The sequence below is a fragment of the Caretta caretta genome, chromosome 1 (genome assembly GCF_965140235.1).
Source record: "Caretta caretta isolate rCarCar2 chromosome 1, rCarCar1.hap1, whole genome shotgun sequence".
Taxonomy (NCBI): Eukaryota; Metazoa; Chordata; order Testudines; family Cheloniidae; genus Caretta; species Caretta caretta.
Window position 1 is genome coordinate 252,591,232 of NC_134206.1, and position 16,543 is coordinate 252,607,774.

Here is a 16,543-nt window from a genome sequence, read left to right on the forward strand (position 1 = left end):
GACACCTCCATCTCAGACTTTTCTTCAGATTTGTCACCTAAAAAGAATGGCTCAGGTGTGGGAATCTCCCTCACATCCTCTTCAGTGAAGACCGATGCAGAGAATTCATTTAACTTCTCTGCAATGGCCTTGTCTTCCTTGAGTGCTCCTTGAGCATCTCAATCATCCAGTGGCTCCACTGATTGTTTGGCAAGCTTCCTGCTTCTGATGTACTTTTTGCTGTTAAATTTTGAGTCTTTTGCTAGTTACTCTTCAAATTCTTTTTTCTCCTGGTTAATTCTAATTTTACCCTTGACTTGCCTGAGTTTATCCTCCTTTCTGTTTTACTCTGTAGAAAACTTAGAGGTGAAATATTCCACATTCAAGGAACCAGGCATTCCCTTGACAGACATTACTTTCCAAAAGTGCCACTAAATCTTTGATACCTATATTTGAAACCTACGGGATATTTTAAATAAGATTCACAATCATGATGCTTTTCCTTATTAGGTAAAACACATACTACTTGCTACATGACCAGGCTTGAGTAAAATCTCCTACCCTTTGTGCTTTTGGCATATCAGTGTGGCGCTGAGCACGTACAGAGCGTGCAGATTTGGGTGGCTTGATAGGAGCGCAGTACATTTCCAGCCTCCTCAGGTCACAGCTCTGGAAGCAGCATTCATCCACTATTCCCTTGTGGTGTAAACGTCTACTGGTGGATCCATACCCTGTTGGCTTACCTGCACACAACACAAATGGGAGAATTTTATTGTTGGGGAAAAAATGCAAAAGCCTCAGTAGCACTCCTATAATAGGCTGCATTATTATAGCTGGAATACTAGTGACAGCCTTAGTTAAGGCTGCCTATATGTTTCCATTCTAAGACCCTTTCTTCCATTGCTCATAACTCTCTGAATCATTCACCTGAAAATGGGCTATTATTTTTAACATTTGAGCAAAACCATAACTTTTCTTATAAAATGTTGTTAAAAGCTTTTTTGGAACTATTTTAGCACTAAAGAGGTTGAGGGTAGGAAGCTTAAATTTGGCAACGTACCGATCATCATTTAGGTGAAAACTGACTTTGAATTGGTGGAATTCGGGGTGTTTAAAGATCATAGTTTGTTCATAAACATCATAGAAAAGTAGGACTGGAAGGGACCTTGATAGGTCATCTAGTCTAGTCCCTTGCACTGAGGCAGGACTAAGTATTATCTAGACCATCCCTGACAGGTGTTTGTCCAACCTGCTTTTAAAAACCTCCAGTGACTTCGGGCTAGTCTACACTAGAAGGGCGACAGTGGCACAAGGGTACCGATGTAGCTGTGCTGCTGTAGCCCTGCTATAGCAGACGCTTTGGCCCAACGGGAGAGAGCTCTCCTGTCAGCATAATTACTCCACCTCCCTGAGCAGCGGTAGCTTCTCCTGCTCACATAACACTGTCCACACTGGTGCTTGGATAGATGTAACTTACGTTGCTCAGGGGTGCCTTTTCTACACCCCGAGCGACTTAAGTTCTAGAAAAGTAAGCACTAGTGTGTGCAAGCCTAGAGATTCCACTGCCTTCCTAGGTACTTTGTTCTAGTGCTTAACTACCCTTAAAGTTAGGAAGTTTTCCTAATGGCTAACCTGAATCTCCCTTTCTGCAATTTAAGCCCCTTGCTTCTTGTCCTGTCCTCAGTGGTTAAGGAGAACAATTTGTCCTTATTGAATTTCATCCTACTTATTTCAGACCATTTCTCCCGTTTGTCAAGACCATTTTGAATTCTAATTCTGTCCTCCAATGCATTTGCAACCCTCCCAGCTTGGTATCATCCACAAACTTTACAAGTGTATTCGGTATGCCATTTATCCAAATAATTTATGAAGATACTTAATAGAACCAGACCCAGAACAGATCTCTGCAGGACCCCACTCAATAGCCCCTTCCAGCTTGATTGTGAACCATTAATAACTACACTCTGAGTATGATTTTCCAACCATTTGTGCACCCACCATATAGTAGGTTCATCTAGATTGTATTTCTCTAGTTTGTTTATGAGCAGGTCAGGTGAGACCGTATCAAAAGCCTTACTAAAGTCAAATTATATCACATCTACTGCCTCCCCACTATCCCGGCTTGCTACCCGGTCAAAGAAGAATATTAGGTTGGTTTGACAGGATTTGTTCTTGACAAATTCATGTTGACTATTACTTATCACCTTATTATCTTCTAGGTGCTTACCTTGATTTGTGCTGGAAATGGCCCAACTTGATTATCGTACACATTGTAAGGAGAGTGATCACTTTAGATAAGCTATTACCAGCAGGAGAGTGGGGTGGGGGGAGAGAAAACCTTTTGTAGTGGTAAACACCCATTTTTTCATGGTTTGTATGTATAAGAACATCTTCTGTATTTTCCACAGTATGCATCCGATGAAGTGAGCTGTAGCTCACGAAAGCTTATGCTCAAATAAATTGGTTAGTCTCTAAGGTGCCACAAGTACTCCTTTTTTTTTTGCGAATACAGACTAACACTGCTGTTACTCTGAAACTTGATTGTTTGATTATTTGCTCCATTGTCTAAACTGACTAGTCTATAATTCCATGGGCTGTCCTTTTTCCTCTTTTTATAGATAGGTAATGTATAGTAGTTTCTTTAAGATAATGGATAATGCTGTTAAGATACTATTTCCTAACATTTGAAACAAAAGGGGGCTTCCTTGTGCCTGCATGTGAGGCTAAAATTAAGAGTAAAGGGGAAAAATATAGTGAATTTCTACAGACTGTAAGATGTTATTTAATCAGAAAACAGTAAGCAATAGAAAGTAAGGTTGAGTTAGCAGTGTCCAGTAAAGTGCTGTAAAAGCAGTAAGCATTAAGGTGCATGGTGAGTGAGGGAATGCTGAATACTGCTGCCTAGCACTGTATAGTTATGACATAATGTATGAAACAGGCCTGGTATTGCTTACTGTTTGCTGCTTATTGTACGCTATGGTCACTGAGCAGTTGCGATAAGTGTGTGCACTGTGAACGAGGCAGTGTTTGCCCATTAAATGTTTGCGAAAGTAAAACTTGATTACACTAATGTTTACCCGATGTGAATACAACAGGAGAACCAATGCAGCAGAAATGAATCCACTTAATAACTCAAATTAATGGTCACAGAAAATGTTTTGCAGTATTAATCCAGCTCTAGCCAACAGTGTTATTAAAATCCCCACAACATCCACTTCTATTTTTCTCTCCTTCTGATCCATGGCTTCTTTCTTTCTGACTGTCTTTTTTTTGATTTCTCATATTGTTTCTGCTTTTCTCTCCACTCTTTGACATTGGGCAGGGAGTTGGGCATGGAGCAGCCATCTCTTTGCTGGGCGTGTAGTTTCACTACTATCCAGTGATGACATCCAGTTGCACTGTCAGGAGACTGAGTTTTAGGAAGGGACCAGGGACTCAGGCTGGATGAAGAGTGAAACTGTCACAAAGTTGATGAATTTAGTTTTTCATTGGGAAAATTTTGCTTCTTGCCCTTTTACAGTAAATTCTGGAGGCACATCCATAAAGACATCCTGGACTTGTCAGTTTGGGAAGACAGTACAGTTTGTACTCCTTTGTAATTAAAACAAATAATCACTGATCAAGAGCCCCTGAGACCACAGTACATCCATAAAAAAAAAAAAAAACTTTTTTAGTGATAAAATATGTCTAACTTTTTAGCCAGGGATACCGTCAGCTCAGAACTAACTGTCCCTGAGAGCTTTGTAAACTTAAACAATAGGGTTTTTTTAAACATCCTTTCCCAGGGATTATAAATTAAAGAAAAAGAAAAACATGCTTATTTAGTACATTGTAATCCACTGAGGATCTCTATACTGTACATTCTCTCCTAAATTATTCCTTTCATAAGGATAAACAGGACAGCAAGCCAGTAATAGATTATAGTAATATTTTATGGCATAGGTTTGTTTTTTGGGGATTTTTGTGTGTACCACTGAAATGTCTTATAAATGTGCAGAGATAAAGACATTTTTAACGGATTATCTAGATTATTTTCACCCAGTAAGGAACACTACTACCTGTGAGATATGCAAGATCTGATTCTGAAGCTTTCTAACTTGATCTCCTCAGCATAACTTATTTTATAGAACTTAGTGTTTAGGGGTCAAAAATAGGGTGGCACTTATTTTACTTGATACTGGGAGCTGTCTCAGATTCTCTTAGTTATTTTCCATTTAAATAATTTCAGGTTAAATTATGTCCCTGCTTGTGCCTGTGTAACTCTCACTGACACAGATCTTCCAACTATTCCTAGAAACTAGTTTATTTATCAAATTTAGCTTTTTTCACTTTACATATTGCCCGTTCACAGATTGTAATTTTAAGAAATCTGTTGTGGCTTGTTTTAATTTAGGTTGTAAAATGTTGAGGTCAAGAACTTTATTTTTCACTTGACATGTGTTTTTACACTACCTAGAAAGTACTAATCCTGACTGGTTCCTCTGGGTGCTACTGAATTACTTAGGACCTGGGAATCATCATCAAAAAGTCAGTCTGTTCTCAGTCATTCTGCTTATCTTCTTAAGGTATGTAGAGTACAGACACAGCACACCCAGCTAGCACTGGTATAAATAGCAGTGTAGACAGTGAGACACTGCTTAGGTGAGTACAGAGACACACCAGAACCCTACAGTATATACCCTACATGGCTGTCTACATGCCCAAGCAGCACCTTCTCTATCTACACTGCTATTTTCATCAGTGTAGTGTGCCACTACCTCCCCGCTGCTGGAGTCTTCCCCTGCTGCAGTGATAAGCTCTGGTACTGGGAAAAGGCAGTAGGGAAAGGCTCTGGGAGCTCCCCACTGCTGGAGCCTTTCCCTGCTACCTCCTACTTGCCACAGACTTTCACAGTGTGGACTTAGACTTCCTTTCACTGTGACAAGGAGCTACATGTACCCCACATGCTGCTGCAAGAGTAGACAGTCTTATACGGTCCTTATCACCATAATATCTGAGTCATTGGGAATGTCACCATTGTTTTTCATCGATCTAAATGCTATGAGATTTTAGCGATAATCATAATATTTAATACTTCTTTATCACCTTTCATGAAAAGATATCGCAAACAATAAAGCCTCCAGATGGGGAAATTGAGGCATAATAAGATTAAGTCACTGTCAAATACTCCTATAAAATATCAGTCAAGTTGGATATAGAACCAAGTTCCCCTTCACTGACTACATGTCTTGTGAATGACAGTGTTTTATGAATTTCCCCGAGAAGATAACAGTATCCCTGGTGCTTTAACAAAGCCAGTGAGGTGTTACGCAGATGTATCAGAACATTTTTTACACTAACAGTTTTCTTTAATGGTAATTTTTTGTCTCACTGCTGTTGCTATTTGCTGTGAAGCACTGTTGACTGAACTGACATTTCTGAGACATTTGTACTTAAAGAGGCTATAAAGGAAGTAGTCAAATTCAAAGAAAGTTTAAAATGCCTGAAAACTTCCCAACTATATTGAAGTGTATTACAGTTAACATTTGATTTTGATATGAATAAACAAATCAGAAATGAGTTAGTAGGTTGAAATGATTCTACTGGAAAGCGTTTCCTCTCTTTTATGGATCAGTAGACCCTGCCAGTGTGCTCAGGGACATTCTATATTTATATAGTATATGCTTTTATTTTATCACTTTTTCCTAGGGTCAAGCGTTTGAGCTGGTGTTTCTTTTCATACATTAATCTTGACAAGCACAGATAAGGGAAAGCCTAGACATACTATAGCTGATATACTGTACTACATTTTACTTTCTAGTATGATACTTAATCATCTCCCAGAAGGCCACTTGATCTTACACTTACTGTGACCAGTAAAGGGACTCTAGCTGTCTGTTCCAATTTTTACATGACTGACTTAACTCTCTGCCCTGGCTTTAAGAAATCAAGATCTGCTCAATACATAAATATTGGAATTAGACATGCTTTTATTTGTGGAAGTAGAAATACAAAACAAATATTTCAGAACTATCTGGGAAGGAGTGTTATGTAATAGTAGAGCATTGGAGTTGGGACTTCTGGGCTCTGTTCTCAGCTTTACCACCAAGTTACTGTGTGATGTTGTGCAATTATGGAATTCCAAATAATTATTATTAGTCCTAGTAATTAATGTATTAATTTATTATACTGGAACTACTTGCAAGCACTGAATAATAAACTTAGAAGGCGAGACCCAGAATCTTTAAGGAACATTAAATAGGCAATTTGGAATGGAAATCCCTGGTATATTGGTGTCACACTGAACATATCTGTGTATACATCTTGGTATTTATTTGTGTGGGTGTATACATCTGGCACATGACATCTTGGATTCTCATTTTGCATTAAGAAATAATACTTAGAGCATATTAAGGCTAACTGATATCACTGTACTGGAGATCAAAGAACAATCCATGTTTCATAGATTAAAACGTCCCCATCTATGCTGCTAGTTAAAGGGAAAAGGTTAATTTGATAGCTAATCAGTTTCAGAAAATGAGTTTAAAAGGTCATTTCAGGTCCTTACATGGTGTGCTGTTTTTTGTGGATCTCATTCTAAGGCACTTAGCTCTTTCCATTCATTGTGCAGGGTGCCTAGGTGCATAACTCAGGCTTTGTGGGTTGCAGTGTTGCTCCGTTGATTGTCTAGGCACCTAAAATGTAGGTGTTGTAATGCTGAGCATCACAATGCCTAAGTTGCTTTGTAGTTTTGGGTCTAAGTGCTATCAATACACAAAGGAGGCGAACAAAGGAAAATAGATTTTTTTCTCTAGTCTCTTTTGGTTATGATAATTTCAGGTGTTACCTGTAACACGTCAGTATTAGAAAAATGAAACCTTTCAGACAGAAGCATGGTTTTTAAGCTGACTGTATCCCCTTAAATCAAGTGCTGCAGTATACAATAACATTTATTATCCCAGACAAGGTCCCAATAATAATTACAGTCAGATATGATAACTACTTCACTGCAGACCTGACAAGGAGTTCTTCCTGCAAAAGGACTACAGGATCAGGCCCTCTGGCTCCTATTCAGCAAAGCACTAAAACATGAACTTCAAGCACAAGCTTTATTGATTTCCTAAATGGGGATAGACTTAAGCATGTGCTTGGAATGCTTTCCTGGATCAGGCCCTACCTGAGTGACAGCATGAGAAAATATCTAAAAAAGGCAAGTAGGCCTACACATGCAACATCAGTTGTCCTATTCCCAAGAAATTTTATAATAAAAGGAAATAGGCTGAAGGGGAGTTCATTCAAGGGAATGAGCTCCCTAACCTTTCGTTGCTCATATTGTAATCTGTTACCTAAAAGCTACGATTGCCTAAAAACACTGACAGGTTTCAGAGTAGCAGCCGTGTGAGTCTGTATCCACAAAAAGAAAAGGAGTACTTGTGGCACCCTAGAGACTAACAAATTTATTTGAGCATAAGCTTTTGTGAGCTACAGCTCACTTCATCGGATGCATGCAGTGGAAAATACAGTGGGGAGATTTATATACATAGAGAACATGAAACAATGGGTGTTACCATACACACTGTAAAGAGAGTGATCAGGTAAGGTGAGCTATTACCAGCAGGAGAGCGCGGGGTGGGGGAGGAAACATTTTGTAGTGATAATCAAGGTGGGCCATTTCCAGCAGTTGACAAGAACATCTGAGGGAAAAGTGGTGGGGAGGGGGAGAATAAACATGGGGAACTAGTTTTACTTTGTGTAATGACCCATCCACTCCCGGTCTTTATTCAAGCCTAAGTTAATTGTATCCAGTTTGCAAATTAATTCCAATTCAGCAGTCTCCTTGGAGTCTGTTTTTGAAGTTTTTGAACAAAGCCCGTTGCCAACTGTGCCCACATATCTATTCAGGGGACACCATCATAGGGCCTAATCACATCAGCCACACTATCAGAGGCTCGTTGACCTGCACGTCTACCAATGTGATATATGCCATCATGTGCCAGCAATGCCGCTCTGCCATGTACATTGGTCAAACTGAACAGTCGCTACGTAAAAGAATAAATGGACACAAATCAGACGTCAAGAATTATAACATTCAAAAACCAGACAGAGAACACTTCAATCTCTCTGGTCACTCGATTACAGACCTAAAAGTTGCAATTCTTCAACAAAAAGACTTCAAAAACAGACTCCAATGAGAGACTGCTGAATTGGAATTAATTTGCAAACTGGATACAATTAACTTAGGCTTGAATAAAGACTGGGAGTGGATGGGTCATTACACAAAGTAAAACTATTTCCCCATGTTTATTCCCCCCCTCCCCCACTGTTCCTCAGACGTTCTTGTCAATTGCTGGAAATGGCCCACATTGATTATCACCGCAAAAGGTTTTTTCCCCCCCTCTCTCCTGCTGGTAATAGCTCACCTTACCTGATCACTCTCATTACAGTGTGTATGGTAACACTCATTGTTTCATGTTCTCCATGTATACAAATCTCCCCACTGTATTTTCCACTGAATGCATCTGATGAAGTGAGCTGTAGCTGACGAAAGCTTATGCTCAAATAAATTTGTTAGTCTCTAAGGTGCCACAAGTGCTCCTTTTCTTTTTAAAAATACTGATTGATCCTGATATGCCAGTATGACCTATCCAGTCCTACTCACCCACATAATTCTTCCCTTGCGTTCTGACTCAACTTCAAAACTGCTCTCTGGCTGCCATCAAACAGTTCTTTATATTTACTCAACCTTCAAAATGATGCCTTTGGACATGTAACAGTCCTAGGAATTCCTTTCTGCTGATGTATACTGATGTCCGTGGAGGTTTGTTTCCTTTTTTGTCAGCTGTTAGCTCCAAAGAGGTTTCATATCATGTAGGTTAAAGTTTACTTAATAGAATTTTTGGCTACCATTTAATCTACTGTAGCAAAGTATTCTGCTGTTTCTTGAAAATGAGCCAAGTTATAGAATTCCAATGGTTAAACAGCTGGCTTCTGTAATAACAGCACTTCCCTTTAAACAATGCGTGGCCATGAAGTAATTTAGTAGGGCCTTTTCTATGCTAGACTTTTCTTTTTGCAGCAAATTCTCACTGCTGAGAGCACAGTTCAGCTCTACTGGTAGTAGCAATGTTGGGAGCTCTACTGTAGACAGCTACAGAAGGTCTAACCATCCTGCCATCTAGACCTCCTCTGAGGATTAGAAGCTGCACTAGTAATATTAATAATGAGAAATGTCATGAAGAATAGTCCAGAAGAAACACAGACCTAGCTTACTACTACAAGGGCTCTGGAAGGAATTGTGGCATCAGCTAAATCTGAGTCATTACCCAAGTCTTCACATTGTGCTGTAATAAGTAAAGTGTTTGTCATTATGGGAGCACAAGCTGAGAGTGATGCTTAGGCCCTGATTCAGGAAACCATCCCAATTTAGGAAACCACCTAAGCACATGCTTAACTTTAAGCATAAAATGCAAAACGTGAAATCCAAATTAAATATCGTCAGATCTACAAAGCCAAGATTTTTAAATGTGACTAGTGATTATAGGTGCTCCACTTTTGGGTGTCTGATACTGGCCACCTAAGCAATGAGGTGCCCAAAATCACATTTGAAAATCTTGACTATGAGGGGGATCATTTGCTATTGGCAATGGGGGCAGTTGCCACCCTGGCATCCATCTTGGTTTCCCCTCCCCACCAGACTTTTCATATGCTTGTGTGTCTTCCACTTTTTGCCTCACTCCATGTGACTTTGAGGATATGATACCGTCACACATAATGTTCTATATGCTGACACAACTTTGCCTCCCAGAATTTTTCTGCAATGACGCCCCTGTTGATGACGAAACTGTTCCCATTGTAACTTCTGCATGAGTTTACTTCTGTGGCATTTCTTTAGGGTTTCCAGTCACTACTGGGAAAACTAGAGGCCTATGTTAAATCAAAAGGAAATGTCTGTGTTTTGATGATGGTATGGAAGATTTACAGAAATCTTGCTACCTGTAGTAAAAGTTCCTGTACACTAGGAATGATTTAAAACTTAAATCTAGCAAGCAAAGCAAGCAGATTTTAATAAAAATGTAGTGCACTTGTTTCGAACCCTGAATCCTTAGTTGCAATTTTGCTTTTATGTTTTATTGAGTGTTATAAAATTAATATGTTTGTTTATGTCCACCAAAGTGAGCATATATTTGTATTTGTAAATATATGATGAATGGATGTACTAGCTCTGAAGCCTAATTTTTACATGTATGAGACTAAAGGATGAGTTTTATCAAAATATACCAAGAAACATTTGAATGAGAGTTGTGCATTTTTTTTTTAACACTGAGAACACTAGATTGCAGGATACTTGGTTCCATTGCATTCTAAATGTAAAACAATAGGGGATATCGTCTCAAATCATTGTAAAGGGCTTTGTCTTTGCAAATCCTAAGAGAGTTTTGTTGGGAACGCAAGAGCACTCAGATGGCATAGCCATGTAACATATGAAATCATATGACTTTACTGAGAGTTTTGCCCGAGGAATCATATAATCATAAAGACTTAGGGCTGGAAAGGGACCTCAAGAGGTCTCTAGTTCATCCCCCCTGTGCTATGGCAGGATTAAGTGTATAAAGACTCACGGATTAGGTTTTATGAGAAAAAAATCACTGTGTTTTGAATAGAGAAATCCACACAGACAACACAATCAAACATTGTATTTCAGCTCTGTATTAACAGACTGTAGCTAAACCTACTTAGAAGGAAATTATTACTTCCATCTTTGTGGATTCAGTCTCCAGTTTAACTAAAATTAAAAATTAACACAGTGTTTGTCAGACAACCGGCCACATAATTGAACAGGGTAATTTTCTTCCCCTAGGAATCTGCTTTCAGAAACAATTTTTTGCTCTTCACTGGATATTTAATCTTAATTCCCCCCACCCCCAAGAAAACCCAACAATCCCTCTTAAACTTGTTTCCAAAGTACAGAGTTTGTAACAATTTACCCTCACACATAGGTGCATTGCACTATGCCATCTGCACAGAGCTGCTATTTGGAAGCTATTAAGTGTACTAAACATGCAATAAGGCCATTATTTGCCACATGGTAATTTCCAAAGTCAGTTGTGCTGATGTGAAGAATAAGGCCTATAAGCTTGGGTAATATTGCACTGGGATACGAAGCAAATATTCTATAGTTTTAGAATTCTTGAAACAAAACAAAACAAAAATCTGAACAAAAAATTGGGAAACAATGTGATGTATTGCTTTAGACCAATACAATTCTCCAGGGGGTGAAAACCTTGCCAACACAGCACAATTTACAAGCCTAGGTCAGATTCCAGCACTGGAAAGTGCTAGACGCTGCCAAAAAAAATATACTTTGGCAAGAGAAATGCTTTGCTGGACAGAAATTCATTTCTAAGAGAATAGCCAGGTTTATCAAGGTCTAGGATAAGATAATCAGAAACCAGTAGATCATTGTTACATTTGAATTCACAGAATGTTGCATACTATGGTGCAGCTTCCATGGAGGACATTGGTATTGCATTCTTCCAACTGTAATGAGAATATATTCCCTATTCTTGTTACAATAAAATAAATTAACATTACACCATATCCTCTTTTTCTTGTATTTTTTCTCACAATGAAGTACTGCATAACAATTTTCTGTGGTAGTGGAGATGGCACTGCTCTCAGCTATCCAAGTAAAACATGGACCCCCAAAATCCAGTTTAGATGGGGATAGAGGCATCTTTAATATTGTTAATGAAATAAATATTGGGAATTGTGTGATTATGGGAGACTTTAATTTCCCAGATATAGATTGGAGGACAGGTTCTACTAATAATGGTAGGGCCCAGATATTTCTGGATTTGATAGCTGCCAGATTTCTTCACCAGATAATGAACCAACAAGAGGTGATACTATTTTAGATTTTTGTATTGGTAAGTAGCAAGGACCTCATAGAAGAACTGGTTGAAGAGGGCAGCCTTGGTTTCAGTGATTATGAGCTAATTCAGTTTAAACTAAATGGAAGGATAGGGTCTTTGATTTCAAAATGGCAATCTTTACAAAATTAAGGAAATTATTTAGGGAAGTGCACTGGAACGATGAACTCAAAGATCTGAGTGTGGAGGATGCTTGAAATTACTCTAAGTCAAAGTTGGAGAGATTATCTGGAGTCTGCATCCCACACCAAGGGAAAACATTTGTAGGAAAGGGTTGCAGACCAAACTGGATGAATAAGCATCTCAAACAGGCTATTAAGAGAAAGCAGGGAGCCTACAAGGAATGTCAGAAGGGACAGATCAGCAAGGAAAGCTACCTCTTGGAGGTCAGAAAGTATAGGAAAAAAGTGAAAAGCCAAGCAGGGCTTGCAAAAGAAATTAAAACCAATAATATAAGGTGTATAAATAAAAAGAAAACAAGGAAAGAAGAAGTAGGATGGCTAAGCACTGAGGATGGGGTAGAGATTAAAGATAATTTAGGTGTGGCTAAGGCTGCGAGTCTGTCACGGAGGTCACAGCAGTCATGGATTCCATGACTTTCCAAGACCTCCGTGACTTCTGCAGCAGCTGGTGCTGGCCCAGAGCAGCAATTTGGATGTGTGGGAGGGGGCTCAGGGCAGGGCTTTGGGGGTTGTGTGAGAGGTGCTTACCTGGGGTGGGGGGCCTCCCTGAAGCTCCTAGGCAGTGGAAGGAAGGGGGTGTGTGTGTCTCTGGGCTGCCTGCACCTGCAGGCCCCATCCCCGCAGCTCCCGTTGGCTGTGGTTCCCAGCTAATGGGAGCTGCGGCAGCCGGTGCTTGTGGCGGGAGAGCAGAGGAGCCCCTGCCCTGGCCCCTGCCTCTGCTGCCTAGGAGCTGCAGGGATGTGGAGCTGAGTAGGGAGCCCCTGCCAGCCCTGCCAACTTCCCTAGGGCCTGCGGGGGCCCTGGGTCACCTCCCCCAGCACCCATAGTGCCACCAGACTGCCCTCCCCCACCAGAGCACCTCTGCCCAAGTTTTAGTCATGGTGGGTATTTTTAGTAAAAGTCATGAACAGGTCATGGGCTCGTGAATTTTTGTTTATGGCCCGTGACCTCTCCATGACTCTTACTAAAAATACCCATGACTAAAATGTAGCCTTAGGTATGGCTGAACACCTAAACAAATACTTTGCCTCAGTTTTTAATAAGAGTAATGAGGAGCTTGGAGACAGTGGCAGGATGGCTAATGGAAACAAGGATATGGAAATAGAAGTTACCACATCCAAGGTGGAAGCCAAACTCAAACAATAATGGGACCAAATTGGTGAGGCTCGGATAATTTCCATCCAAGAATATTAAAGGAACTGGCACATGAAATTGCAAACCCAATAGCAAAGGGCTGTAACCTATGACTGGAAAATTGCAAATATAGTATCTATATTTAAGAAAGGGGGAAAAAGGTGACCTGGGAAACTACAGGCAGATTAGTTTGACCTCAATTGTATGCAAAGTCTTGGAACAAATTTTAAATGAGAGAGTAGTTAAAGTCATTGAGATAAATGGTAATTAGGATAAAATACAGCATGGTTTTACAAAAGGTAGACCGTGCCAAACCAACCTGATCTCTCTTTTTCAAGAAGATAACTGATTTTCTAGCCAAAGGAAATGCAGTAGATCTAGTCTACCCAGATTTCAGTAAAACAGTTTATACAGTTCCACATGGGAAATTATTAGTTAAATTGGAGAAGATCGGGATTAATATGAAAATTGAAACTGGTTAATGGGGAGACTATAATGGGTCATACTGAAAGGTGAACTGTCAGGCTGGAGGGAGGTTACTAGTGGAATTCCGCAAGGATTGGTCTTGGCACCAGTCTTATTTAACGTTTTCATTAATGGCCTTGGTACAAATAGCATGAGTGTGCTAATAAAATTTGTGGATGACACAAAGTTGGGAGGTATTGGGAATACAGGGGAGATCTGGAATATCATACAAGACAACCTTGAAAACTGGAATAATAGAAATGGGATGACATTGAATAATGCAAAGTGCAAGGTCATGCACTTGGGGACTAACAACACCGTCATGAAAAAGGCTAATGCAATCCTAGAGCATCAGGTGAGGTATTTCCAGTAGAGATAGAGAAGTTTATTACCATTATACCAGGCACTGGTGAGATCTCACCTGGAATATTGTCTGCAGTTCTTGTCTCCTATGTTTAAGAAAGATTAAATAAAACTGGAACAGGTGCAGAGAAGGGCTACTAGAATGATCAGAGGAATGGAGAACCTATCTTATAAGAAAAGGAGTACTTGTGGCACCTTAGAGACTAACAAATTTATTTGAGCATAAGCTTTCGTGAGCTACAGCTCACTTCATTGGATGCATTCATCGGATGCATCCGATGAAGTGAGCTGTAGCTCACGAAAGCTTATGCTCAAATAAATTTGTTAGTCTCTAAGGTGCCACAAGTACTCCTTTTCTTTTTGCGGATACAGACTAACATGGCTGCTACTCTGAAATCTATCTTATGAGAGGAGACTTAAGGAGCTTGGCTTGTTTAGCCTAATGAAATGAGAAATGAGGGGAGATATAAGTGTGCTCAATAAATACATCCGAGGAATAAACACCGGGGGGAGAGGAATTATTTAAATAAAGAGCCAATGTTTGCAGAAGAATGAATGGATATAAACTGGCCATCAACAAGTGTAGGCTTGAAATTAGATGAAGGGTTCTAATCATCAGACTGAGCTTGATACATGTATGGAGGGGATAGTATGATGAAATTGCCTACAATGACATATGGCCCATTTGTGACTGCTATTAGCAAATATTTCTGATGGCTGGAGATGGGACACTAGATGGGAAGTGCTTTTAGTTACCATAGAGAATTCTTTCCCAGGTGCCTGGCTGGTGGGTCTTGCCCACACGCTCAGGATCTAACTGATCATCATATTTGGAGTTAGGGAGGAATTTTCTCCTGGCTCAGATTGGCAGAGACCCTGGCGTTTTCGGCTTTTTTTTTGCTTTCCTCTGCAGCATGGGTTAGGGTCATTTGCTGGTTTGAACTAGTGTAAATGGTGGATTCTCTGTAACTTGAAGTCTTTACATCAAGATTTGAGGATTTCTGTAACTCAGCCAGAGGTGATGGGCATATTACAGGAGTGGGTAGGTGAGGTTCAGTGGCCTGCGATGTGCAGGAGGTCAGACTAGATGATCATGATGGTCCTTTCTGACCTTAAAGTCCAGTGAGTCTATGTATCCTTTCCTTGCCCACACTCAGTAAAGACATGGTCCTGAGAAGAACTATTATGCCTCTTTTATACCCATCTTTTCCTATGGTCAACATAGCATCTCCCTTTTTCTGGTTGGATTAGTGGGCGAAAAGCCATGTTAAAGCCATTGTTTGAGTAAAATCTTGGCTCCATTGAAGTCAATCTCAGAACTCTTGTTGACTCCGGTGGGGCCAGGATTTCACCCTAAACATTGCCTGCAAGAAGCTGCTTATGTAGGCCCTGATCCAAAGTGCATGGAAAGCGCATCCAAAACTTCCATTGTCTTCAGTGAGCTTTGGATCAGATCCATAGTGAATAATTCTCTGCTTTTCTTTCCATCTGTCCTGATGGAGAACAAACATCAGCTCACTAACATGTAAAGAGAATGGGGTCAATGGATGTTTGGGGAGACCTTGAAGTAGGCAAGAATAAAAAAAGCTAGTGAGAGACCCTATATCAGAATGATCATTTTCCTGTGGTAATGCTTGTGAAAATGGAAAAGAGTTGACTAATCTGGCTACATAATAAAGTTTCTAACCATGTAGTGCTCCTTGTATGTCCTTCCTTAGCTGTATTCTGAGGAATGATAGAAGATAACAAATGACACTTGTGGTGTTCTTCTTCCTACATTTCAGCATCGATATCTTGTTAGGGACAGTAGGATTTAAGCGCTTTTGCATAATATATAGAATAGTATAATATAGACATAATAGAATTTGTTTCTCTGTGGCATCTTTCACACTCCAGATATGTCAAAATACTTTACAAAGATGTGTTAGCCCAGCGACTGTGTAAGACTGCACACAGCCATTATAACCCATGTTGTTATGTGATTTTTATTTATCCTATGATAACCTCCAAAGGTCCTGATCACAATCAAGCTACCATTGTGTTAGCCTCTTACAAACATATAGGTAGACAATGCTCCCTGTCTCAAAACATTTACAATCTCATTAAAGACAAGTGAGAATAATAAGCAATAGGAGGGACAGGAAGAGGGAGACTGAAGATAATGGTAATAATATTGTACAGTTATATAGGTTTGCAATGTGCGCAATATGATAGAGGCTCAAGTTAACATTACAGAGCTCTTGATCAGCAAAGCAGCAGCTTCATGCTCTAGCCTACATGATGCAGAAATACAGAATGAACCGTAAATAAGCCACTAACATTTCATTCTGTATCTGTGGCTTCAGGTTGAGTAGCATTGTTTGAATCAGCCCTGACTAAGAGCTTTGTCGTTCCAGCTAGGGTACTTTTCTTTAGGAGTTAAAGGGTGATTGGTTACCAGAGCTGTGACAAGATAATGACTTAAATATGGCTTCTTACATAATTTCAGTTTGTAGATTTCTTATGCCCATA

General features: G+C 39.8%; 1 protein-coding gene across 1 annotated transcript in view; it reads right to left on the minus strand.

The window, feature by feature from the left end:
* IGF1 (insulin like growth factor 1) overlaps positions 1-16,543 on the minus strand; it is an 82,782-nt gene that overhangs the window by 23,665 nt on the left and 42,574 nt on the right. The window contains exon 3 of the mRNA XM_048831514.2: positions 541-722. Within this exon, the coding sequence (XP_048687471.1) occupies positions 541-722 (182 nt within the window). The remainder of the gene's footprint in view (positions 1-540; positions 723-16,543) is intronic.